The sequence below is a fragment of the Barbus barbus genome (assembly GCF_936440315.1).
Source record: "Barbus barbus genome assembly, chromosome: 34".
NCBI lineage: Eukaryota > Metazoa > Chordata > Actinopteri > Cypriniformes > Cyprinidae > Barbus > Barbus barbus.
In genome coordinates, this window is record NC_136762.1 from 20,744,017 (window position 1) to 20,768,816 (window position 24,800).

Consider the following 24,800-nt stretch of genomic DNA (forward strand, 5'->3'; position numbering starts at 1 on the left):
TGTGTGGGAGTTGTTTCAGTAGAGCCTACATATGGCTGCTTTTCAGGTAAACAGATGAGCTCTTCAAATGCTTTAAGAAAAAAAAAGTTCCCCACACTTTTTGTGTTATAATAAAAATAAAATAATAAAACAAGCAACAATAATAAAAAAGTTGTTTTATATTAAATAGATGTTTAGTTTTAGATTATATTTATTTAGATTATAAATGTATTATTTATAGTTTGCCATTTATATAGAATTATGCTTATTATATAATAAATATAGTTTTAATATATTATTATAATTATTATTGTTGTTGTTGTTACTGTTATTATTTTCTGGGACAATAAAATACATAAAAGTCCAAATAAACCTAACAAAAATAAATGATGAATGCATGAAAAAAAGTTTCCAATACGATTTTAATGGGACCTTCACTAAATAGATTTACAATAAATCATAATACAAGTGGGAGATAATATTGTGAAGAAACGGCCATAAAGCAATGGTTCAAAATAAAATAAAATAAATCGTCTATATTGCAATTAGAAAAAAAAAATGTCATACTCATGTCTACATGTTGTGACAATCTTATGAGCCGCTGTTGTTATTGTGGGGCTCGGGGTCACGTGATGCGAATGTGCGCACGTGTAAGTGACAGAGCCGCTCATGGAGAGAGAGAAGAGGAGGGAGGGGCGCGCGGTCACACCCGGAAGCGAGGTTCCTAATCCTACTATGAGAAAGACTAAGTGCTTTAATATTAATTAGGTTGCTTGATTGGACGCTTCAAGAACATCACAAATTAATATTAATGAGCCAAGCCTTGGCCATAGTAGGAAGAGTAATTTGACGACCCGCACAGTTTTATCAGATACGACGCGTAGACTACTTTAGTCTGTGTTCACCAAGGATTGTAGGGACAGAAATTACAGTGGTGTGAGTGAAAATGCTGTTTTAATTCTTTTTACCAGCTGAAATGCGCGTGTATTGGATAACACCGGAAATTCTTTATCATCGCTGCTGGTCTTTTAGAGGTAAGTAGCCTGCACTAAGCCAACATACGGCAATTGTGTCTTAACTTTATGAACAGACAATTAATATTCCAGTTTACCATGATGCATAGTATACAAATAGCCTACACATTTAAAGCAATATGTGTTAAACTAATGGATTGGGTGCCCGATCATTTAACCGGCTTAGTTATATTTTATTTAACTTATATCGTTATTTTTTTGTTAAAATATATTTTAGAGCGTTATGTATCAAGCATTTGGCGTTCAAACTTTTAAATATGCATCTATATATTTTATTGCACACATTTTATTAATATTTTATCCATAGGTCTATCACATATGAATTTAATATATTTTAAATATATATATATATATATATATATATATATATATATATATATATAGCTATATCTGTCATTATAAGTCGTTTTGTTTATGAAGAAGGTCTGGACTTTGTTCTGAAAATAAATGTAGCCTATTTCTTTCAGTATCAGCCAAAAGTTTATTATATTACATTTTTTTATTGTTTCATTACACTACATGTCATCTATCTAGATATATGACATTTTCAAAATTATACAGAGTATGACTGGGCAGATTTATAATGTGGGTTAGTTAACGTGCCTATTAATGTTTAAGTGATTTAACCGATGTTACTCTGTGTCTTTAGTCGCTCCATGCCCTGGAAAAAACAGCCATGGAAAATAGTTAATTCCATAATAAACAACTAATAAAAGGAGCGTATTTATGGTGTGCTGTGAAAGTTTAGTGAGGAGCTTCGTGATAACAGCGCCGCCAGGCAGGCATGAGCAGGGCCGATTCTGCAGAAAATGAGGATTGGACGTGAGCTACGTGCGCATCCAGAAGTAGACGACATGACATGGAGAGACTGGAAAACACGGACCTTTTAAAAATGCACGGACTCGAGAGTATCTGTTGCCCGCAAGAGAGAGTCACCAATGGCTGTTGTGATGCTCACGCTGTGAATACAATGGTTCTGAACGCGCCCACAGCAGAGGAGCTGCTGGCTGGACATGCGTCTAGATCTGGACCCGGGATCACACTTATGAAGGAGTCCAAGACCGGCTTGCCTTTGTGTAACGGTGGAGGAGTGGTGTCCCCTTCACCTACAGCAGAAGAAAGTTATCGTGAGGTCCCTGCGCAGACGCAAAGCGGGTGTTTACATCTAAATGGACTGGCGGAGACCCCCAATGGGGGCCTCACAGCTAATTTGGACAGGACTTTGGACAGGCCTTTGAAGAAGCCTTGTGGAGATGTGCGATTCAGACAACTCCAGCACCAGAGGAGAAAAAATGAGGAAAACAGAGACTTTGGGGCCCATGGTGGTTGTCCCGCATCGGGGTCTGGATCTGGCGGTGCTTTGGAAACCTCCCACGGACCGGACCTTCCTTATCTTCCGCTTGAATGCAAAAAGAGAAGGCTTGAAATAGACTACAAAACAGACTCTAGTAAAAGCACACGGGCTGTTGCGCCCCTCGCAACCAATCACCAACACAAAAACTGTGGCGGCTCCGTGTCGTCGCCCGGTCGGGTCCATCACAACGGACACAAAGTCACAGTGAACCAGGCCGAGGTGTGCTCTGCTCCGCCTGCGCTGGCCACCAGTGCAGGTTGGTCTCCAGAGCACATGGCTCAGCAGTACATAGTTCCTTGCATGAAGTTTTACGGCATTTGCGTCAAAGATGGCTTCCTGGGCGACCGATTGGGCAGTAAGGTTCTGGAGGAAGTGGAGACTCTAAATCACAGTGGGAAGTTCAGAGGCGGCCAGTTGGTCAGCCAAAAAAACATCCCATCTAAGAACATCCGTGGAGACCAGATAGCCTGGGTCGAAGGTAACGAGCCGGGCTGCCAGAACATCGGGAGCCTCATGGCTCACATTGATGAGGCCATCATGCGCAGTGCAGCCAATGGACAGCTGGGGAATTATGCCATAAACGGCCGCACCAAGGTGAGTGAGGTGGCATATCTCTACTTAAAATTTAAACTCACTATCACTTTCTTTCTTATGTGGAACATAAAAGATTTTTGAAATGTAATGGATGTAACCAAATAGTTTGGTTACAAACATGCTTCAGAATGTAGCAGTATAAAGAAAGTCATGCAGGTTTGAAATGATGTGAGGGTGAGTAATTGATGACAACATTTTCATTTTCGGGTGGAATATTGTTTTTGTTACTTTGGAGCAGTATGGTAACACTGGGGATAGCTGTCACACTTTTACTGCAGTAAACATTTCTCAGGGTGGGTTTGTTTTGTGAAGGTCAATATCTGGATGGGCACAATGAAAGTCTATTAAGCTATTAACCATTATTGCAGATGAATATAAGATACAGTTTATTTACAAAATAAATAATGGTAAGTTTTCAGCAAACAGCAGTTTAAAATTAACATCTAAAACGTGACAGCCTGCCTTGACCTCACATGCACCTTTGAAAAAACCTGAAAACATCCTTGTTAAAGGGATAGTTCACTCAAAAATGATTTTTTTGTTTGTTTGTTTATTTGCCAACCCTCAATTTTTTCCAAACCTGTATGAATTCCTCTATTGAACACAAAAGGAGATATTTTGAAGAATGTTGGTAGCCATTGCAATCCATAGCATTTTTTCCATACTATGTAAGGCTACCGGCAATTGTGAATATACACATTCTTCAAAATGTATTTTTTTCTGTTCAACAGAAAAAAGAAATGCATACAGGTTTGGAGTAAATGATAGAATTTTCATTTTTGAGTGAACTATCCATTTAACATCTAAAATCTTACTCGAATTGCATGGTTTTATTGTTTTTACACTCAACATCTGGTGCAAATTTAATAATTTTTCCACCTCAAAACGTTTACGTTGCGGTCTAATTTACCATTGATAACTAAATATAGCAGTCAAAGTCCAGTCATTTCAATAGGAATCAATGGAATCTGAAAATCCGTTTAAGGGTGAAGGAGTTCCCCTCACTGGTTTTGCATCAAGCTCAAGTTTTTCTCTTAGATTCACTGCGCTGACCAACAGACAGCTGCTTGATCTGAAAATAACATCTATGTGAGCTGGACTTTGTGTATCGCTACACATTTGGACAATTTTTTTTGAAGAACAAAATTTAGCTGAAAATTCATGAATGTTACCACCCCTTTATAGTTACAGAGATCTTGCCAACATCTATGTGTGACAACTTTCCTCAGACTCCCCTTTATTCAGTATCAGTAGATGCTAGTTAAGCCATTACTTGAAGGTCAAAACTGGCACACACTGTCACCAGCAGTGCAAAACTGCATTCAGGACGTTGCGGTTGGATGTATCGGACAAGATATTGACTGTCTGTGTTTCTCACTGTTCCACTGATCTCAACTACCACCAGCCTGAGAAATGTAGTCTTATCTGATCCCAGATCAGTGTTTCTCTGGCTTTGAAGGCTCATCTGTCAATCTCAATCTCCAGCCCATATACAAACAATATATATTTACTGCCACTAGAGTGCATTGCTTGCGTGTAAGGTGTGTGTGCGTGCTTTTATATACAGTATGCTCATTGTGCGCGTGAGACCGTATCAGAGCTTATCGGACAAAAATCGCAAAAACAAACCCTGGAACCGAAAATGAAAATTTACATTTTTTGTCAGGTTGAAATATGAGAGTAATTGAGACTCTGACGTCACAAACTGTTGAGAAAAGAAGTTGCTCAGTTAGTGTGTGAGTGTGAGTGTGTGCATCACAGACCCGTATGTGCTCAGAGTGCCGCATTGGCCCTGTCAGCGCGCTGAAGTCTGTGTCACAGTGAAACTGCCGCTATGACGCAGATCTGGTTATTTGAGCTTGCTAGGTTAATCCAATGTCCAGTGGTGTGTGATCTTCATGCTGTGGCATTTTCCATACATAAATTAGGCAGGGGAACATATGCATATTCTCAGTTCTAGAGCAGCTTTTCAAGTATGCTTATTATGAATTGAGTGTTTTATGTACACTATCGGTCATGAGTGTAGAGTCATTTGATTGCTAAATGTTTTTGTTAATGCAAAGTCTCTTATGCTCACCAAGCCTGTATTTATTTAATGCAAAATAGAGTAAAACAGTATTATTGAGGAAGTTTATTAAAATTTAAAAGAACTTGTTTGCATATATTTATTCCTGTGATGCAAAGCTGGATTTTCAGCATCATTACTCCAGTCTTCACTGTCACACAATCCTTCAGAAATCATTCTAATATGCTGATTTGCTGCTCAAGAAACACTTTTTATTAAAATGATGTTGAAAACAGTTGTGCCGATTAATATTTTTGGAGAAGCCATGATACACTACTATTCAAAAGTTTGGGGTTAAAAATCAATAAATAAAAGTTCATTATTTTATTCAACAAGTATGCATTAAATTAATCAGTAAAGACATTTATAATGTTACAAAAATGTCTATTTCGATTAAGTGCAGGGTAAAGGTCATTGCACACTGAGTCTGAAATTTTCACAAGTTAAAAAATAAATACAACCTCACGTTTCAACCACGTTTACACACTGCCTCCAAAACTTTTGTCTCTCATAAAAAAATTTGGATCAGGTTTGATTTTCTGCGTTTTCGCATCTGTAGCAAGCATTTTGATGATGACGAATACGAAAAAACGCATACGAAGTGTGCAAGGACCTTTAATCCTGAAAAAAACCCTCAGCAGTTTTCTACAAAAATATTAAGCAACAAAAAATTTTAAGTAATTGAAAATTTGAAAATAAACAGGGAAAAATGTATTATTGTTACCATTATTAAAAATTGAGTACCAATAATAATTGACAATAACTGAGCACCAAATTAGCATATTAAAATGATTTCTGAAGGATCATGTGACACTGGCGAATGGACTAATGATACTGAAAATTCAACTTAACATGTTTTAAAACATTAAAATAGAAAACAGTTATTTTAAATTATAATATTTACAATATTATTGTTTTACAGAATTTTTGAATGAATGAATGCAGAGTGAGCTTAAGTGTCTCTGTATCTAAATGCACAGTCATTTTTATGGCTGTGGTAGTGTTATGAATGCAAAGCCAGACTGCAGCTCAGGACCATGTGGGCATTCCTGTCGTAATCACAGCATGTCCTTTGCTGTTGCTGTTACTGTTAGAAACCTGATCTGGATGACCTTTTTATGAATCTCAGGACGGTGACAACGTGTTCACAGCAGCTCTTTCATTAGAGTGATTGAGGGAGGAGAGGCTCTTTTCTCCTTCTGTTCAGTGGGTCAAATCAGTCATGCTGCAGTCGATGTCCTCGCATCGGCCTTAATCTGCAGTGAGGGGAGCACTGCGTTAGTCTCAAGTGTTACAGCATGTCACACCAGTTGCTGTTTGAATGTGTAAATGAACAGATGTTTGAAAAGAAGCCAGTGTTGATGTGCAACTTCACACGTGTGTTCAGTCATACGTTTATGCCTGGAGAAAAATCTCATACATCTAACCTTGAAATGGGAACACTAATACAGCGGTGTTCACATGCTTTTGCAAGTGATTGACAAAGACATCTTGCAAAAACAGCTTGATATTTTGTAGTTTTGCCATTTTTGATAATTGATTGGTTTATTTTGGTCGAAGAGAAACCACATTTCTTTCAGCATTTTTTGACAAATAAGGCTGAGCTGAATTTTCAGCATCATTACTCCAGTCTTCAGTGTCACATGATCCTTTAGAAATCATTCGCTGCTCAAGAAACATTTCTTATATTTTTGTGGAAACAATGATACATTTTTATTCTTACATTAATAGAAAGTTTAAAACAGCATTTATTTGAAATAGAACTATTTTGCAACATTATAAGGGAAAGGGAAGTGTTGTGTGGCCAAGTATGGTGACCCATACTCTGAATTTGTGCTCTGTATTTAACCCATCCAAGTGTACACACAGTAGTGAGCATACACCCGGAGCAGTGGGCAGCCAAGGCTGCGGCGCCCGGGGAGCAGTTGGGGGTTCAGTGCCTTGCTCAAGGGTCTCACCTCAGTCGTGGTATTGAGGGTGGAGAGAGTTGGTTATTCACTCCCCCACCTACAATCCCTGCCGGACCTGAGACTCGAACCCACAACCTTCGGGTTACAAGTCCAACTCTCTATCCATTAGGCCACGACTGCCCCTTATCTTATCCCCTGGGCTGAGATAAATGTCTTTATTGTCACTGCTGATTATATTCAGGTGTCCTTGCTGAATAAAATCTATAATTTCCGAAAATCTTACTGACCCCAAACTTTTGAACGGTAGTGTAAATTTCCAGCATGTTATCTCACATATTGTCCAATGCTTTCCTTCAAACAAGGATATAAAACAAAATATGGAAATACACAGTGCACATTTTGTACAAGTAATGTGTAAACCATAAATATTACCGTATAAACCCCAAACACAGACATGTGTAATCAATGAGTGTATTTACAGTCTTGCAGCATTTCTGCTCAATAAGTTCACAAAATTTTAAGGATTAGTTCAATTCCAGAATGAACATTTCCTGATAATTTACTCACCATATAGTGGAATTCATTCTTCATTCTAGCAGCTAATTCATTGTCTACATGTTTGTTTAGGTTTTGACATCAAAACCGGATAAAACCCATTCGATTTTAAAACATGCATGTAAACACAGTTTACTTGCATTGTCGGGTGTTTATCAAGAGCTGATGTTATCAGTGAGTTGCTATTTATTTGAATTATCTACAGTTTTCATTATTAATTAGTTGTTGTAACCCTGTTTAGGTAATTTTAGAGTGTTGATAGCAAGATTTGATCATAGTATTATGTTGAACCGGTTAAAGCAAGGCTATGTAAATTGCACCAGAGAGCAATAAAGCCACATCAAAAAGGTTGCAGCTTTTTCCATTGCATCAGAATGACTCTGGTCTCACGTCTCTGTTCCTTTGGGGTCGCGTAACTCCCTCGTTTTCGCTCCAGTGCGCTGATTCTTGATCACCCCTCCCATTAGTTCTCTTTTTCCTCTCCGTCTCCTCTCCCGAGCCTTATCAGACCCCTTACTTTTTAGCCGGCCAAAATATTTCTCACCGTTACCCTGGAAACAAGACACGTAGCATGTTGTATACTGCAGGAGAATGAGTGTGGGTGCCCATGCCCAGCTTTCTTTCTCTCTAATTCAATGCTTTCAGAAAAAAGACCTTGGTTTCGTTCTCGTATGCATAGAAACCATTTGATTTTGGGAAGATGTGGCAGGGGGAAAAGGATAAATGGGAGGGAACAGCGAGTACCAGTGTTGAGCTGCACCAGCCACATGGCAGACTTCATACGCCTCTCCCAGAGAGAGGAACCAGCCAAACAAAACACCACCAGCATTGCTTTATTCGCATTCATCCACTTAAGAGTTAATAGCATGAGGTCAGAGTCAGAAATTAATGGGAGCTTTAGGCAAAAATGTTACCCTAAGTGATGAATTGTTCTAAAAATTTAAAATTCAGCCAGACATTATTGCAAACTAAACTTTCAGGATGAGTAAGTAACCGCCCAGAACATCCTAGCAGGCACATGCTGAAAACTACTAGGGGTGTAAGAAAATATCGATACACGTGAGTATCGCGATATTTTGTTTGGCGATACTGTATCGATTCTCAAAAACGGAATATCGATATTTAAAAAAAAAAATCATACAGGATTCATGGCAGTTGTTTCGTTTCGAGTTCATATCCCGACTCAAGTGTCATATCCTGGGCTTTTGTGGTAACGTCCGCTCCGGGACCGCGGCGCGGGTGCCAACTAGGTCCCGCCGCTTGCTTTTTTTACACTTTAATTGTCCCCCTTGACACAAAGTGGTTCAATAATGTTGAATGTTACAGGGACTGATTATTGCAAATGCAGATCACAGTGTGTTCTGGTTAAACTATTTTTATTTATTTATTTATTGCTAAGGTTTGCATATAGTGGTGTGCTCTTAATGACAGCTTTCCTAAAAATATATCCTATTCCTAAAATAAGAAATATCTCAATATATCGCCTTGTTTACAGTATTGCAATGTATCGCAATATATCGTATCGCCACCTCTGTATCGTGATGCGTATCATATCGCCAGATTCTTGCCAATACACAGCCCTAAAAACTACTCGGAGTGCCTTAGAAACCATTCACAACACCCTGCTGTGGTTGTGAGTATTGCATGAGCTAACAGTTTTCTTTCTTAAAGGGATCCTTTACACAAAAATGAAATTCCATTAAATACAACTTTTGTCTCAAACTCCTAATTTGCTGCTTATTAATATGCATCATGCAGAATATGTGCTTTATAAGGACTAATAAACAGCCAATATGTTAATAATAGACATGCTAAAAAGCATTTAGTTGATAGTTAGAGTTGGTTAAGTTAGAGATGCACGATTCTGGATAAACTGAGAATCACAATTTGTTTGTCTCAAACTGAGATCACGATTCTCCCACGATTCTGAACTAAACAAAATAATGTGTGACAAAATATGTATTGCTGCAGTCTATTTAAAAATGTTCAATTAATTTGAATGAATTAATAAACATTTTAATTTATATACTGTGTGTGTGTGTGTATATATATATATATATATATATATACAGTGCTGCTTGAAAGTTCTATATTTCTGCATAAACATGACCCAAAACATCATCAGATGTTACCAACAAACATCCAACAAAGACCAACAAAGATCACTCCAAAGCAGAACGTGTGCGAGGTTGCAAAAGTTCCCAGGGTAACTTCTAAGCAACTAAAGGCCTTTCTCACATTGGCTAATGTTAATGTTCATGTGCCCACCATCAGGAGAACACTGAGCAACCGTGGTGTGCATGGCAGAATTGCAAGAAGAAAGCCACTGTTCTCCAAAAAGAAAATTGCTTGCTAAAGATCATGTGGTCAAGCCAGAGGACTATTTGAGAAAGGTTTACTGGATGGATGAAACCTAAATAGAACTTATTGGTTTAAATGAGAAGCTATTATGTTCGGAGAAAAGAACACCCTGCATTCCAGCTTAAGAATCTTATCTCATCTGTGAAACATGGTGGTGGGAGTATCATAGCTTGGGCCTGTTTTACTGCATCTTGGCCAGGACAGCCTGCCATCATTGATGGAACAATGAGTTCTGAATTATACCTGCAAATTCTAAAGGAAAACGTCAAGAGAACGTGGGTCATGCAGCAAGACAACAACCCCAAGCACACAAGTCATTCTACCAAAGAATGGTTAAAGAACAAAGTTAATGTTTTGGAATGGCTGAGTCAAAGTCCAGACCTTAATCCAATTAAAATGTTGTGGAAGGACGTAAGCAAGCAGTTCATAGAAGAAAACCCACCAACATCACAGAGTTTAAGTGGTTCTGCACTAAGGAATGGGCTAAAACTCCTACATGTTATTGTGCAGGACAGCATTTACAAGAAACTTTACTTTTAGTTACTGCAGCAAAATGGGGGTCACACCAGATACTGAAAGCAAAGATTCACATTCTTTTGCAACGCACAGATATTTAACACTGGATCATTTTTCTCAATAAATAAATGACAAAGAAAATATTTTTCTCTCTCTTGTTTGATGCAGTTCTCTTTGTCCACTTTCAGGACTTATATGAAAATCTGATGATATTTTGGGTCATTTATGCAGAAATATAGAACATTCTAAAGGGTTCACAAACTTTCAAGCAGCACTGTGTATATGTGTGTGTGTGCGTGTGTGTGTATATGTCTGTGTTTAAAATATATTTAATAGACTTATTTTTAATATTACAATTTTGAAAAAGTGGATTCAATGAATGATTCAACGACTCACTCATAAATACTTCACTTGTTTCATTACTGGATGAATCAGCGCTTTTGAACAAATCTCTTGAATGAATGATTCAATAACAAATAAAATAAAAAAGTAACAGTCACTTGTCGCCACCTACTGGTGAAACAACGTAATCGACATAAACGTTAGCCTATTTGAAGTGCCGGTTAATTTCAAAAGGGGTTTCAAAAGTGCCGGTTAATTTCATTTGCACTATTTTGATCTCTACCATGGACATCAGTGTTTATATCTGAACTATAAACTTTCATCCCAGTATTTCTCTGACAGTATGAATGACTGTAAGACTGAAATAATACTGGGTAGTTGAAAAATTGTTAGTGAAGCTGTTTCTTTCCTAAAGATGATAACTGCTCTCTCTGTCAGCGGCAGTGCGAACACAGATTTGAATGTTCCGTTAGGACTTTTTTCAAAGGTTTACTAGACATGGGAGAATCGTTGTCATTTAGAAATTAGATCGCATGGGTGTTTTAATCGAGATTGTGACCTTTTAACGATTAATGGTGCAGCTCTATTCCCTATACTCATGTTGTTTCAAACATACATGACTTACTTACTTCTTTGCAATACAAAAGAAAATATTGTGAAGAATGTTGATACATTTTGGTGACAATTGACTTCTAAAATATTTCTCAAAATATCTTCTTTTTGTTCCACAAAAGAAAGAATGTCATGTTTTGAAATGACACGAGAGTGAGTATAAAATCACAGAACTTTCATTTTTGGGTGGCCTGTCCCTTTAAGGAAATGTAAAAATCACATTAGAGATGCTGTTGGTTTAATTTTGTTTTGATTCAATAGATTCAATAGACCCTTTGAGTTTGATTGACAGGCGATCTGACCAATCGCAACACCAAATCTTGTCCGACAAACAAACCAGACAAGAGAGTAGATTAACGTCGGTGGACTTGAACTTTAAAAATGGTGTGCATTGACATCTTTCCACGGTTGAAACAAGATACCTTCTGATGTTTATTTTGATGAGCGGCATGGCTTGTTGGACGTAGCAACAGTAAGGGGGTCTTTGCGAAGGGTAAATTAAAAGACCAAAAGCTGACTTTATAAATGAAAATGCCAACGTGGAGTTATTGCTCCACAGCTACAATGTCTGAGACTTGGTTAGACTATTTCCAATCTCTTGTCGTACACTGTAGACACAAAAATTACATATGAATTTTTTACATAGGAATCTTTTCAACTCTGCAGTGAAGTAGTTCAGTGGTGCAGTGGCACTGAATGGGAGAACGTTTTGGCTGGACGGTATTCCAACATTTCCGACCGCAACCAAGTGACATAGATGGAAATGTTTTGGAAATCATGGGTTCCAGATGAAGCCAGTGTTTTGGTTTCTAAAAATGTCATCATAATTGGTTTCCATTTTGATTATGTAAGCATCATATAAACACAATAACCCAATGGCCATAACCAGAGTAATTCAACATCCTGATTTCAAGAAATCTGAACAAGACAACTGGCATATGACTGTATTAATCAGAATTTCGGTTCATGTAAACATCTTGAAATATCCACTAAAACTGCCCTTGTGAAAAAGAAGTGCACTTAAATGTATTTTTTTATACATTTACAGAAATAATCTACTTTAAAAGAATATACTTAAGTGCAAACTGAACATAATATTTTAGGAAACGCATGTTTATTGCAATAAAATGAAAGGTTCTATAAAATGCTGAACTTTTCACTTATGTAAGACTTAAAGTGTACAGCATTTATGATTAACTAAAATATGTGTCATTTAAATTCCTAAATACTTAAATTCTGTTGAAACTCGCATGTCATGTATTTAAAATAAATAAATTTGTAATTAGTTACACATATGCAAAAATTTTGCAATTTATTAGCTACAAGTAAAAGTAATTCAAAGATTTACTTGAGTACAAGAAAGCACTACATTTTGTATGTTAAGTATTAAAGGTAAAAAAAACAACAACAACTTTTATTAATGAAATGTAGTGCAGTACAAAGTATGATAGTATGCTTTGGAAGGTAGTGAAGTAAAGTTTTCTAAAGAAAAACACTGATAAACTACAGATACTTTTACTAATTTACTTGAGTAAAGTAAAAATACTTCACTACTGTCCACCTCTGAATATTCGATACAAAGAGCTATTAATTAAAGGCACACTAAGCAGGATAATTTTGTAGGATAATTTAAATAATTCACAAAACTTTTTTTAATTTCTGTGCAACAGTAATACGCAAGCTCCGTAAGTGAGAGCATTACATACATTATTTAATTTTTAGTATTAAAGAGTGTTGTAAAATGGCAAGAGAATTGCAGAAAATGTTAAAGAATATGTTGATTGATGGTTTACACAGGAACATTACACATTCTTTTTTTAATTAACTTAATCAGAATATAGACCTGAATCTGATAACGATGTGCATGTAAATGTCAATTAGTTCAAAGTTAAATTCCACTTTTCTTGTTCTCTGAATTTGTTGTTGTAGTCCTGATTTCACCGTGTGTGTGTGTGTCCTTATCCAACCCTTATGTCCTACTTATCCTCTGTGCTCTCATCATCAGATTTACACTCTTTTATCTCAGCACAACCTGTGCTCAATATCTACCCGGCTATCAAGGCTTGAAAGGATCTTACGTGATCAAAACAATATTGTTTTAAGGAACTGTTGCATGTTAACCATAAAACAACCAAAGAATATCAAACAGCTCATTAATGACGCATTACTTTTTATTTGAAAGTCTATTTATCATGGATTATCATGTCTTTAAACTTGACCCTCAGGTGGGCATTGTGCAATGTGGGTTTTGCATTATGAACCGTTTGACAAGAATGAATCAGATTTCTCAAAACTAAATACTTGAGAGACAGACGTTTTAGGTGAGTGTGTTTGAATATTGGCTGTAAAGATAAGTGCACAATGCAGTGGGACATCGATGACAGCGAGCGATGCAGTGTTTTGGGGCATTTAGCTGTGTGTGTGTCCACTCTGGAACCCACTTTCATTTTTGTTCTTTCTAATTGGATAATTGAGCATTTCTCTGCTCAGTGGCGCAGTATCTGTTCAGTTTGGGTGTCGTAGTTGGCATCCTGTGAAACCCTTCAGAAAGTCAAAAACAGATTTGGAATGACATGAGAGTGAGTAAATAATGACAGACTATTCATTTTGGAGGAAATATCCCTTTAAGAAAACAGTGCACAATCACTTTTGTTGATCTTCAAACAGCCGTTTTGCCGGAGTGCATGCTGGCTGTGAAAGAGAGGTGGGCTGAACATGCCGCTGTCGGTCCACGTGCTGCCGTTTAACCCACGTGACACACATTACCACTATGCTGTGCTCCAGTGATAAAGGCTGAGATAAGGGTTAGGGGAGATTCTCTCTGGGGCTTGATAAAGTACTGACCATATCACAGAGCCGCAGCTAACAGAGCACCCTGATGACTCGCATTCCTGCCGAAACAGACCCCTTTAACATCTCCACCATCATCCAGCCCTCATATCAGCCAAAAAGCTGAAACTGTGCCAAAACTCAGCTCTACAGAAGCCAAGCCATATGCTGTTGGTGGTTTGTTGGCCCTTTTTTCCGAACAGCCAAAAGAAGCTAGGAAGTGATTTGGGGTGGGGATCTGGAAATGGTATGAGCCAAATTTGAACTGATGATGCCCGTATGAGCACCACAGCTTAACACGTCAGAGCATGTAAACTAACTACCGCACCATGCAAAACATGACCGAACAAACTAAACTAAAAATAAATAAATTAAAAAAAAATCACATGATCCTTCAGAAATCATTCTAATATGCTGATTTGCTGCTCAAAAAAATGTCTTCTTTATTACAAAAAATACTTTTGAAAAGTAGTGTAAATAAAAATAGAATAATTTAATCGTTGTTGAAAGATTTTCATACATTGACAAAATGTTAAGTGGTGTAATTATTAATATATTAAGTAAATAAAAATATTTTTCAATTTTTACAATATTTAACACTTTTATTGTAACAAATATTTAGTTTTATAACATTTGACAGTAAAACAGTTTATTTATTGATTGCCATTCTAATAAAAGTACTACTACTGGTTTTTGTTTGTTTGTTTTTTTAATAATTTGCAATATTAAAAAATATTATGTTATTAATAGTTTAAAATGAGTTTTTTTTCAGTTTTGCCCAAAAATGTAAGGGTTAGTTTAACCAAAAAATTTACATTTTTGTCATAACTTACTTATGTCCTCCACAACTGTCTGACTTTCTTTCTTCTGTGGAACACAAAAGAAGATAATTAGAGTGTTTATTCCTCCATTTATTTATTACTTTTTTAATATGTTATAAAAAAGTACTACTCAGGTGTTTTTTTTTTTTTGACAATTTACTCTGTTAATAAAACGCTTCTCTTTTCTTTGCTACTAACTTGTGTTTAATTCAGTAAAAATGTAAAAAGTAATAGATCTCAACACAAAAGCAGCAATGTTAATGACTGACCCTGACAGAACTGTTTGTTTTAAGTTGTGTCACATGTCTGTTATGAAGAAGTATGTGTATCTTATTTCACCTGACCACGAGCATTCGGCCTGTCATTCACCACCCTGATCAGTTAAAGTATTTGGCCAGAATCTCGATGAGACACAGGCTTGTGGTCATAAACAGCACTGTATGATGATGGCGGCCTGTGTGGTCGCTCTGCGCAGACATGCAGTACCATACAGCACCTGCTATTCTGAAGCATGAGCATGTGTGACCTTTGACAGGTGCCACAGAAAAGCTTCATCGTTTAGGGCCCTATGAAATCAGTTTTATTTTTTCCCAAATTCCATTTTATTTAAATTTTTCCAAATTCATTTTTTTATGTTTGAATTTTTCTGGACTCCTTTGGAATAGCTAGAATAAATTGTATAAATCAAAAAGCATGTCTAATTAATTAAAATTATGAAACTTACATAATTTCACATCAATTTAGTAAAAGTTTAACAAAAATTACACGTAAATGGCACTATTTAATTTTTTCTCACTATATGTTTTATTGTTACCAAATTATGTGTTTTAGCATGTCTAATTATTTGAATGTATAAAAACAACTTAATTTATTCAAATTTGTGACCCTGAGCACAAAAGCAGTCTTAAGTCGCTGGGGTATTTGTAGCAATAGCCAAAAATACATAGTATGGGTCAAAATTATAGATTTTTCTTTTATGCCAAAAATCATTAAGATATTAAGTAAAGATCATGTTCCATGAAGATATTTTGTAAATTTCCTACTGTAAATATATCAAAACTTAATTTTTGATTAGTAACATGCATTGCTAAGAACTTCATTTGGACAACTTTAAAGGAGATTTTCTCAATATTTAGATTTTTTTTGCATTTCAGATTCCAGATTTTCAAATAGTTGTATCTCGGCCAAATATTGTCCGGTCCTAACAAACCATACATCAACTGAAAGCTTATTTATTCAGCATTCAGATGATGTATAAATCTCTAAACAAAACATTCATTTATACAGAGACTCACAGAACATGCAGGATTCATGTTTAAATAGTCTTTTTGTGCTTAATATTTACAGATACTAGTCTATATCACGATTTGATTTAAGTGTAATGACCTACTTTTGATTAATTTATCTAAAGTTTGACAAATTCAGTGACATGCCGCGTTATACACTGAATTCAGTTTTTATGACTGGATTCCGCGATTCCGTTAGCGCTTTCCGCATCACGGAAATCATAGGGCCCTAATCATTCTGACACCAAAGCGAAGCGAGCGATAAATCTCTTAAAGGGCCAGAAGACTAAAATAATGAAGCACCTAGTGTTGTCAAACAGTCTTGGACTATGGTACCAGGTCGATACTTAAATGTACTATACTTAAAACCTTCTTGCTTAATTCTAAAGGGTTAGTTCACCCCAAAATGAAAATTCTGTCATTAATTACTCACCCTCATGTCGTTCCAAACCCGTAAAACCTTCGTTAATCTTCGGAACACAAATTAAGATATTTTTGATGAGGTCTGAGAACTCTCTGACCCTCCCATAGACAGAAATGCAACTGTAATGTTCCCAGGTACAGAAACGTAGTAAAAACAACTTACATTTTTCAAAGCTACGAGAATACTTTTTGTGTGCGAGGAAAACAAAAATAACGACTTTAGTCAACAATTCTTCTCCCCTGAGTTACTGTCTTTCACCATTTCGGAGAGTATTACAACATACAAAAATGTGTTGCCCTAATCATTAGGGCATCATCTGAATGCATCATACAAAGCAAAAACTACGCCGATTACGTTCTTGCGCGCACTTCCCCCCCGAACGTTTATTACTTTAAATGTGAGTAGGTGTTCCTTTAGCGTTTAGCAATGTCACAAAATGTCTTTATGTAATTGTTAATCGTCCTAAACGCTTACGTTTCTTTAACCCCCTCTCTTCTGTATGACCAGGCCATGGTTGCGTGTTACCCTGGAAACGGAACAGGATACGTGCGACATGTGGACAATCCTAACGGCGACGGACGCTGCATAACCTGCATCTACTATCTGAACAAGGACTGGGATGCGAAGGTATGCTGGGACCCTGCGGTTACTCTTACTGTTAGCTGATTAGTCAGGAGGGGAGTCTTCTCTAATCGATTTCTGCTATTTGTTTTTGATCTGTTTATCCAGGTTCATGGAGGTTTATTGCAGATCTTCCCCGAGGGTCGTAATGTTGTAGCCAACATCGAGCCTCTGTTTGACCGTCTGCTCATTTTCTGGTCAGATCGCAGGAACCCACATGAGGTGAAACCAGCTTTTGCCACTCGGTGAGGACACACACTGTTACACAGTCACTCACAAAGAGCCAAATGCAATTCATACGTGCAACGCATTGTTATTCAAGTATTATTTATGCACTGTATTTATTAATACAGTTTATATTTAAATATATTAAATATATGTATTAATATTATGAATGAACTTTTATTTTTATATTTACAGTTTTCATTTAAATTTGGGTCTGTTAATTTTATAATGTGCTTGTATTTTTGAGGATATTTTTATTAGGTTTATTTTATTATTTTGTGTTCAGTTTTAATATTTTTAATACTTAAACTAACTTTTTAGTTAGTTGCCATTTTTTTAATAATTTTTTTAAATAATTTTATAACTTGAACAGACCTCTTCTGTGATTATCATAATTTTAATTTACAAATTAAAATTCATATTTTTAGGGAATTAAGTACAAAATGTCAGGGTAGTTCTGTCTGTCTATATCCATCTACATTTTAATATTTCTATTTAGTTTAATTTATTTTTATTTCATTTTTTTTTAGTAAGTTTTGTACTTTAATACTAGTTTTTTTTCAGTTAGTTGCCAATTTTAAGTTTTTCATCTAATAATTATATTTAAAAATGACAAATAATGGTTTTAGTTTTAGTTAATAACAACACCTCTTCTGTGATTTACCATATTTGTATTTATTTATGAATTAAAATTCATATTTGGGGGGATTAAATAAAACATTTCAGGATGGTACAACTGTCTTTCTGACTGTCTATATCCATCTATATGTTATTATTTCTATTTAGTTTAATTTATTTTTATTTCAGTTTTAGATTTAGTAATACTTTAGTTTTTTTTTTTCAGTTAGTTGCCAATCATTTAAGTTTTAAGTTTTTCATCTAATATTTATGCTTAAAATGATTAATGATGGTTTTAGTCATCTCTTCTGTGATTATCATATTTTAAATTTATGATTTAAAAATATTTTTTATTTATTTTGGAGAATTGCGTAATAATGTCAGGGTGGTACAACTATCCTTATATCATAATGAAAAAAAGCTTTATTAAAATAATGAAATTCCTAATAATAAAAACTCAGCATAATCCTTTATTATTATTATTATTTTAAGCATTCTGTCAGATCTCAGTCATGTGGTCATCATAGAGAGGACCCATGACTGTGTGTCCAGGTCAATAAGTCTCTTAAAATATCAGATAATTTGACCTTTTTATGAAAGGGAAAGGTCATTTCAGGCTGTAAAATGTCATGTGGTAAAAACCGCAGTCCTACAGTTCTCGTAACCTCTCATCTCATGGACTGTGATTCATCCAAACACACACACACACACACACACACACACACACACGTTTGTTTTACTATACTTGTGAGGAATTTCATAGACTTCTATTGTTTTTATACTGACCTAACAATATTTTCTAATGGCCTACACCAACCCTACCCCTAAACATAGCCCTCACAGGAGACTTTTTGCATTTTTACATTTTAAGATAAACTTCATTTAGTATTTTTAATAATTTATTTCCCTTGTGAGGACCGGCCAAATGTCCTCACAAAGTCAAAAATGTCACGCTTTACTATCCTTGTGGGGACATCTGGTCCTCACAAGTATAGAAAAACACACAAACACACACACATGCACTCGTCTGACCTTGTCCACCGCCATTGTACTCGCACCGCTACAAACACTACGGTTTGATTTGATCCTGCTCTTCAACCGCCGCACCTGCAGCTACTCTTCCTCAAGAAGACGCTCTGTGTTGAAATGAGTTTGATGAAACAAATTAAACACTGTATTTTTGGCTCATCCCTTCCTAGTAAAACAATCAAAAGAAGCTCTTGCCGTTTACGTTTTACATTGCATTCTACATTTAGGATGAGGGTCATGGTCTATCAGCCCCCATCGCAGCTAGGGGGCGAAGTGGGGCGCAGGAAGTATATGCTTCCTGCTTGCAAGTGGCCGCCACTTCAGTTTGTGCGCTCATGCCGATAGGAGAGAGCCAGAAATAAACAAATAAGTCGCTTTACTAGCGTTAACCCTTTCTGTGCTTTATCCTAAAAATGATCCACATGACTCAATGACCCAATATCATAGTTCCTAAACCTCTGCCTTGAGTTAATCAGATCAATTCACGGTCATCAGACTGTCTGATTGAATGAATCTTTCTCTTCCCACAGCTACGCCATCACTGTTTGGTACTTTGATGCAAAAGAGCGGACTGAAGCTAAGGAGAAGTACAGACTTGGTGAGTTTCATACCTCTTAAAAGAAACTTGTGGCTTAGGCTGTTTTCTCACTACATGTTTTCAGTTTGACTTAAGAGCTCAGTGTGTTTGGTTGGTGATAACACAGATAGACATTGTTGTACTCATGTTGATGATGGAAGAGTATTGCGGACCACAGCAAGCTAGTACAATATGAAAACAGGCCTGTGAGGGGTTGAATCAAACTCAATTCGGACTAAGCAGCCAAACCAAAATAGTCAACCAAAATCTTATATCACTGTAACTTTATATCTATTATTTTAACATTTAAATAGTAAAAATATTTCAAAATGTTAATGTTTTTGCTGTATTTTGGATCAAATAAATGCAGGCTTGGTGAGCAGAAGATAAAACATCATTAAAAATCTTACTGCTCAATATTTTGACTGACAGTATTTATTTTTATCTGTTTATTAATTTTTTGTTTCAAAAGTAACAGTAAATACATTTATAATGCTGCAAGAAATTTCTATTTGTAAATAAATGCTGTTCTTTTGAACTTTCTGTTCATCAAAGAAACTAGAATTTTTTTATTTATTACAGTTTACACGAAAATATTAAGTAACACAACTTTAACATTGATTTAAAAAAAAAAAAAAAAAAGGTTTGTAGTGGCTGAAAATTCAGCTTTGCCATCACAGGAATAAATGACATTTTAAAATATTTTTTAACAAATTTATTTTAATTTGTGACCATATTAATTAAATAATACATAATAACAGCATTTAAAATAGTTACATTTTAGATTTATAATAAATTTAATGTAACTAAGTTTTTTTAAGCCAGTTTGTTTTTGAAAACCATAAACATATAAAGTTGGCTGTCATTAAATATCTTTTCTTGATGGATTTATTCAAACATTTCTCCTTCTGCCTATTTTAGAGTAAATTTTGAAAGCTGGTTCTCAGCCTGTCAAAGTCTTGCTTTAGTTGTCTGCAAAATACTGAAGACTTTAATTTGCCTGCTGTTCATCATTAAATATGTTCTCTTTCTCTGTCTTTTAACAGCTACAGGACAGAAAGGAGTTAAAGTGCCTGTCACACAAAGCAGCAAGACCTGAATCTCAGTCATTCGAGTGAACACTCAAGTGTGTCCTGTTTATGTGTGATAGCCCACGCCGCTGCGCGATTGGCTGTTTTCAAGAGGAGATGCAAGAAGCCTAACAATCACGGCTCTTTCTGTGGCCTCAAACATCCAACAATTGAAGTTTGACTGTCTTTAAATGAACACCATAAACCGATATGTCTCAAACTTGATGGTCATGGCTCTGAAAGGCTGGCAGGATTGGCCGATTTTCCTCATCCTATGGAAAGTCAACAGTGGAAACATCACAAACAGACTTGAGTTTACTTTAGTATTTTGAGTAATTCACAACACTACACCCTGTTTAGCCCCACAAATGTGTAACCAGCTTAACACTGAGATCTGACTTACACCAACGCTCAACTAAATCATGAAAACTGACATAAAATAACCAACAATCACATTATACATGAATGCTTCGGTGGACACAATCCCTTACGGTTGAGCCTGAGGCCTAGGAAACATTCAGGGTGAATTCATTCAGAATTAAAAGCACCCTCTGATGTTTTCACGCAATGCTTTGTTCATGAGCAAGTCCAGTAGCGCCACAAAAATTTTCGCAATGAGCAATTTTGCTTGCAACGGTTTCCTAGTTTGCAGCATACCTTAGGGCCGTTCATTTAGGATGCATTTTTGCAGTCCGTCTTCGCTTTTTTTAATTGATTTTTTTAAAGTGTTGTCTTCGCCATTGCTTCATATCTCAGTGTATTTTCAGAGATTTGCTCCACGAGAGCTGCGTTTTTAAGATGCATCCAGACTGTGTCCCTTGTGAATGGCCGCAACCTCAATTTGTAATACTTTGCTGGGACTGTACACTGGGATGCAACAAAAATACAATTCTGGCCGATAATGAAAAGCGATAATTATTGTCAAATTATAATCGTATGTCATAACCGATAACCAATAAATGGATATAAATAATAAAAATTCTATACTGTTTTGTAATAGTAATACATTAAAAATAAAATGCTAAAAACTGAATTTAGTAATTTTAAATGCTACAAGTGAATTTTCATTTGTACAGTACACATTCATAATGCACAGTATGAAAAATGATTATATTTAACAGTGAAATCAAATTATTAGTATTTTTACAGAGGTTTAAGAAATTTAAATAAAAAAAACACAGAAAATGAGCTACACAAATAAATATCCAAAAAGAAAATTCAATATCGGCAGATACCTAATATGAAACCGATATATTGTACATCCCTAACTGTAACTGAAGGCCTAAATTAGAGATTTATATATTTGAATTGCATATAAAATTTACATTTATTTGGATTACAATTTTAACTTAATTTGGGATGCATATTTGTCAGTCATACATAAGAGAATCATACGTTTTATGTAATATCACAAAAAAACTGACTGTTTTAAAGACATAATAACCAGGTTTGTATACTTAACAATAAATCCAATTTCTTTCAGTCTCATACATTTGAACTAAATAAATTATTGCTCGTTTCAAAACTAGCTATGTTTTAACCTTGTTAACCATACATTTTAACTGAATAAATGTAATATGTTTTACAATAAACGGGTTAATTCTGATTCTGAGCAATTTGAATAAATGCATTTTAATAATGAACTTGTTTAAAAAAAAAAATCAAATAGATGCAAATAGTTAATAATAAACCATGCAATGATTTTTTGTTTCCTCTTTATGTTTATGTATGACTGACATACATGAAATATGCATCACATTACATTTATTAGTTTGTGTTAAAACTCTGTAAACTAAATGAATGGAAATTTTAATGCACTTAAAATACATACATTTTACATTTAAGCCTAAATATTTTGCAGCATCGCTTCACCACGGCAATCCATTCATCTGAATCGGGAGAAAATGCTTCATCTCTGGATGCAAACCTGATTTGAATGAAATATTGCCTTTAAAATCTCTTTTAAATAAAATCCAGTTTACCTGCTTTCCATAGATGGCAATAGATGGCTACAATAAGTGCGCTGACCACATGCTACAGTCAATCTGGCACATTCTGCAGCCTCATTTGCATAGAGAGAAGCTATGTTTGCCCTGAAAATAATAACAAGACTTCATTTGAATGTGTATGGCACAATGTCCAACCAGCTCATGTAGAACCTGAATAAATTGGATTCTCAGCGCAGCGAAGTGATTTCACCCCTCAGTTTTCAGGTTATCATTTAGAATTTGCAATCTGCAGAATGTATGTTCTGTAACAAAATGTCAAAACAGGGTGTTTGTGACCTTTCTAAATACTGCTGTATGCTATCTTGGATTTAAAGGGTCTTTCTAAAGAGATGCACGTACCTGAGAGCTGACAATGTCCTTCCTGCCTCATAGAGGCACTGTACAGCAAAAGAGATCAGTATGGGGCTCTCCTCAAATTTTGGCAACAGTTCGTACAGGTGACCTGGATCACACAACAGCCTCACTCTATCAGGTGTCCACACATGCACTACCCTAGTGCCTACATCTCCTAGAGGGCATTGCAAGTTAATCAGGTGCAATTAACCTGATTAACACAAGAGGCTATGTTCAGAATGGAATACTAGCCTACTAGTGCACAGTATACACTCTGCACTGCTTATTTAAAACCAGTATGCGACAGTTTTCAAAGCTAAATTGTTAAATTGTCAAATTAACTCATTATCATGCCAACAACAACAAAAATAAGGATTTTTTTTTAAAATTCAGGTTTGTGTAAAAAATTTCTTAAATGTATATGAAATATGAATAAAAAATATATTTTAACATTTGTAAATATTAAAATGCACCTAGTATTTGTCTCTCTGGGAACAGAAGGTCAAGCACAATGCATTGTGGGTGCAGTGGTCGTATACTACAAATTTTGGCAAATGTAGAGAATCCAGGTATTCCATGCAAACTTCAGAAAAAAGTCAGAGATAAGTGTGCTATTCTGAACATAGTCACAATCTGAGAAACTGAGATTTCATGTAAACACAAAACGGCACAGAACAGGAAATTTCCCAGCGAACTATGACCGAGGGAGTGTTGTATTGAGCTGTTCTGTGCTTGAGTGCCATAGACAGCCAGAGAAGTAAAAGAGTAAAGCACTTTATCATAGAATGTGTGATGTTTGAATGAGAAGCTACCAAAATAAATGCTTTGTGCTGTTTAACAGTATGAAACTTAAATCAACTGAGAACAAAAACATGTTTGCTTAACCTTTCTGAGTTTTGCAGTATTTAATTAGAATGTGTCAGATTTTGTACAGCTGACCACAGTGGTGTTTTTCATTTCAGCTTTAATATGCAACCCGAATTCCGGAAATGTTGGAGCGTTTTTTAAAATTTGAATAAAATGAAAACTACAAGACTTTCAAATCACATGAGCCAATATTTTACTCACAATAGAACATAGAGAACATAACAAATGTTTAAACTGAGAAATTTTACACTTTGAGCCACTAAATGAGCTCATTTCAAATTTGATGCCTGCTACAGGTCAAATCAAGTCAATATTATTTGTATACCACTTTTAACAATGCAAATTGTGTCAAAGCAGCTTTACATTGGCTTGATATAAAGCTGGGTGGCTTTATTTACAGTATTTAGACGGGAAATAGTGTGTCGAAATAGCTTCATTCTCTTCAGGCCAGACAAAATCAGTAGTTTAAATCTAGACTAAAGCAGAATTAGATTGTGCAAAGGACTCATCTGGTTCCTGTGGTCTTGTCCCGACGGCCGTCTTGGAGACAGGGTCTTCACTGGGGATCAGTCTCTGGGGCTCATCTAGGTGTCCTGGCTATTAGAGGTCATCTCTAGGTGCTGATCCACCATCTGATCTGAATACAGTCTGGATCTGGGTGGCTACGGTGACCTCGGAATAAGAAAGAAACAGACAAATATTAGCGTAGATGCCATTCTTCTAACAATGTAACAAGTACATCAGGTGTTTTGGGAAGTGTTTCCGGTTG

General features: G+C 35.8%; 1 protein-coding gene across 1 annotated transcript; it reads left to right on the plus strand.

Annotated features, from left to right (window-relative positions):
- The first annotated feature begins 638 nt into the window (after positions 1 to 638).
- Positions 639 to 24,209, plus strand: LOC306854399 (uncharacterized protein). Its single transcript, XM_079392358.1, has 6 exons — positions 639 to 1,013; positions 1,663 to 2,961; positions 17,190 to 17,309; positions 17,412 to 17,548; positions 19,706 to 19,773; positions 20,799 to 24,209. Exons 2-6 carry the CDS (start codon positions 1,873 to 1,875, stop codon positions 20,849 to 20,851), a joined length of 1,467 nt encoding a protein of 488 aa, XP_079248484.1. The 5' UTR covers positions 639 to 1,013; positions 1,663 to 1,872; the 3' UTR covers positions 20,852 to 24,209.
- Positions 24,210 to 24,800: the final 591 nt, after the last annotated feature.

Excerpts from the sequence above, each read along its gene's own strand:
- LOC306854399 (XM_079392358.1), top strand. The coding sequence starts at position 1,873 with ATGGAGAGACTGGAAAACACGGACCTTTTAAAAATGCACGGACTCGAG. Across the intron at positions 2,962-17,189 it reads CCATAAACGGCCGCACCAAG|GCCATGGTTGCGTGTTACCC; the intron begins GTGAGTGAGGTG and ends CTGTATGACCAG. Across the intron at positions 17,310-17,411 it reads ACAAGGACTGGGATGCGAAG|GTTCATGGAGGTTTATTGCA; the intron begins GTATGCTGGGAC and ends CTGTTTATCCAG.